The sequence below is a fragment of the Perkinsus marinus genome (assembly GCF_000006405.1).
Source record: "Perkinsus marinus ATCC 50983 genomic scaffold scf_1104296942014, whole genome shotgun sequence".
NCBI lineage: Eukaryota > Perkinsozoa > Perkinsida > Perkinsidae > Perkinsus > Perkinsus marinus.
The window spans coordinates 636-1,705 of record NW_003212304.1 but is presented as its reverse complement, the minus strand read 5'-3'; the positions used below and the strand labels follow the sequence as shown (position 1 = coordinate 1,705).

The window sequence follows — 1,070 nt, the reverse complement described above, 5'->3', positions numbered from 1 at the left end:
GTAGACTGAATACCACTCCAATGTGAACTCTTGAATAAAGCTATAACAGCATTACTGATTCACCTGGCCTAGGAGGCAACACGTCAACAACATACCATTCAGGGCAGCTGACTCGCTTCGCGTGGTCCTGCTAGGATCACGATATAACGCAGGAAAGGCTGAGCACAGATCAGCACCTTAGAGCCAATATGAATCTCGAGCATCTCAAAAGTGGCCGACTTCTTCTTACAAAGACGACAGTAGTACCACCCTGCCTCTTCCCCTGGGTCAAAGCCATATCGATCAACACATAATCATCGACTACTACCCTCAACGTAGTTTTCCTCTCCCTTTTCCCCGGTGAAAATGACGTAGTTCTCCCTCATCACACGTTCCTCTTTAGCACTAGCAGCGACGACAGCCCTGTGGTTGCGCCGCTCCTGCCATTTTTCTGCAAACGACGAGCATTACAGTCGCTGCTCCCTCTTTCAGAGTTGATGATATTATTACGGTTTTGCTCCCACTGGTCTCTCTTTTCCTTCTCGATGAAAGCCTTGGCGTACTGTTTCTGTCCAGCCTCATCCTGATGACAACCAAAGTGATCACCATAGACAGACCAAGATTTACCTTTTTCTTTTCCAACTCCATGCGTTCCTCTAGTGAGAGACTACCCAAGTAACTGTCAAATGCTGTTAACTATACTATGTACCCCTTAAGGCAGCTCACCCGGGCTCCTGATTTTCCTCTCCATCTTCACGAGTGGATTCTTCCCTTTCAGATCGCCACTTATTCTCGTGGCTTTTACTGCGACTTCGTCTATCGTCCTTCCTCCCCATTTCCCAATGAAAATCAAGTCAATCAACTGACGGAAGGCGCGAGTGACATCAACTACGCTGATAAGGGACAAATCTCACATGACCTGGAATCTTCACCGCTAGAAAACTTATTGTACGCAAAAGACCCTTTGACCATTATGCTTGTCGGACAGAATGGATGCTCATTAGAGCCACCGGAGCAGTCCATCGCATGGACCATCGTTGAGTCTTAAGCCTTCTAAAGACCGTTTAGTGGAAGCCGCCGTATACCCAGTG

General features: G+C 47.6%; 1 protein-coding gene across 1 annotated transcript; it reads right to left on the bottom strand.

Moving 5' to 3' along the window:
* Positions 1 to 98: 98 nt before the first annotated feature.
* Pmar_PMAR005697 (conserved hypothetical protein) lies at positions 99 to 815 on the bottom strand (the record flags this gene model as incomplete). Its single annotated transcript, XM_002781513.1, has 5 exons — positions 99 to 262; positions 308 to 430; positions 490 to 562; positions 607 to 658; positions 706 to 815. The coding sequence occupies 5 exons, from the start codon at positions 813 to 815 to the stop codon at positions 99 to 101; spliced, it is 522 nt and encodes a 173-aa protein (XP_002781559.1).
* Positions 816 to 1,070: the final 255 nt, after the last annotated feature.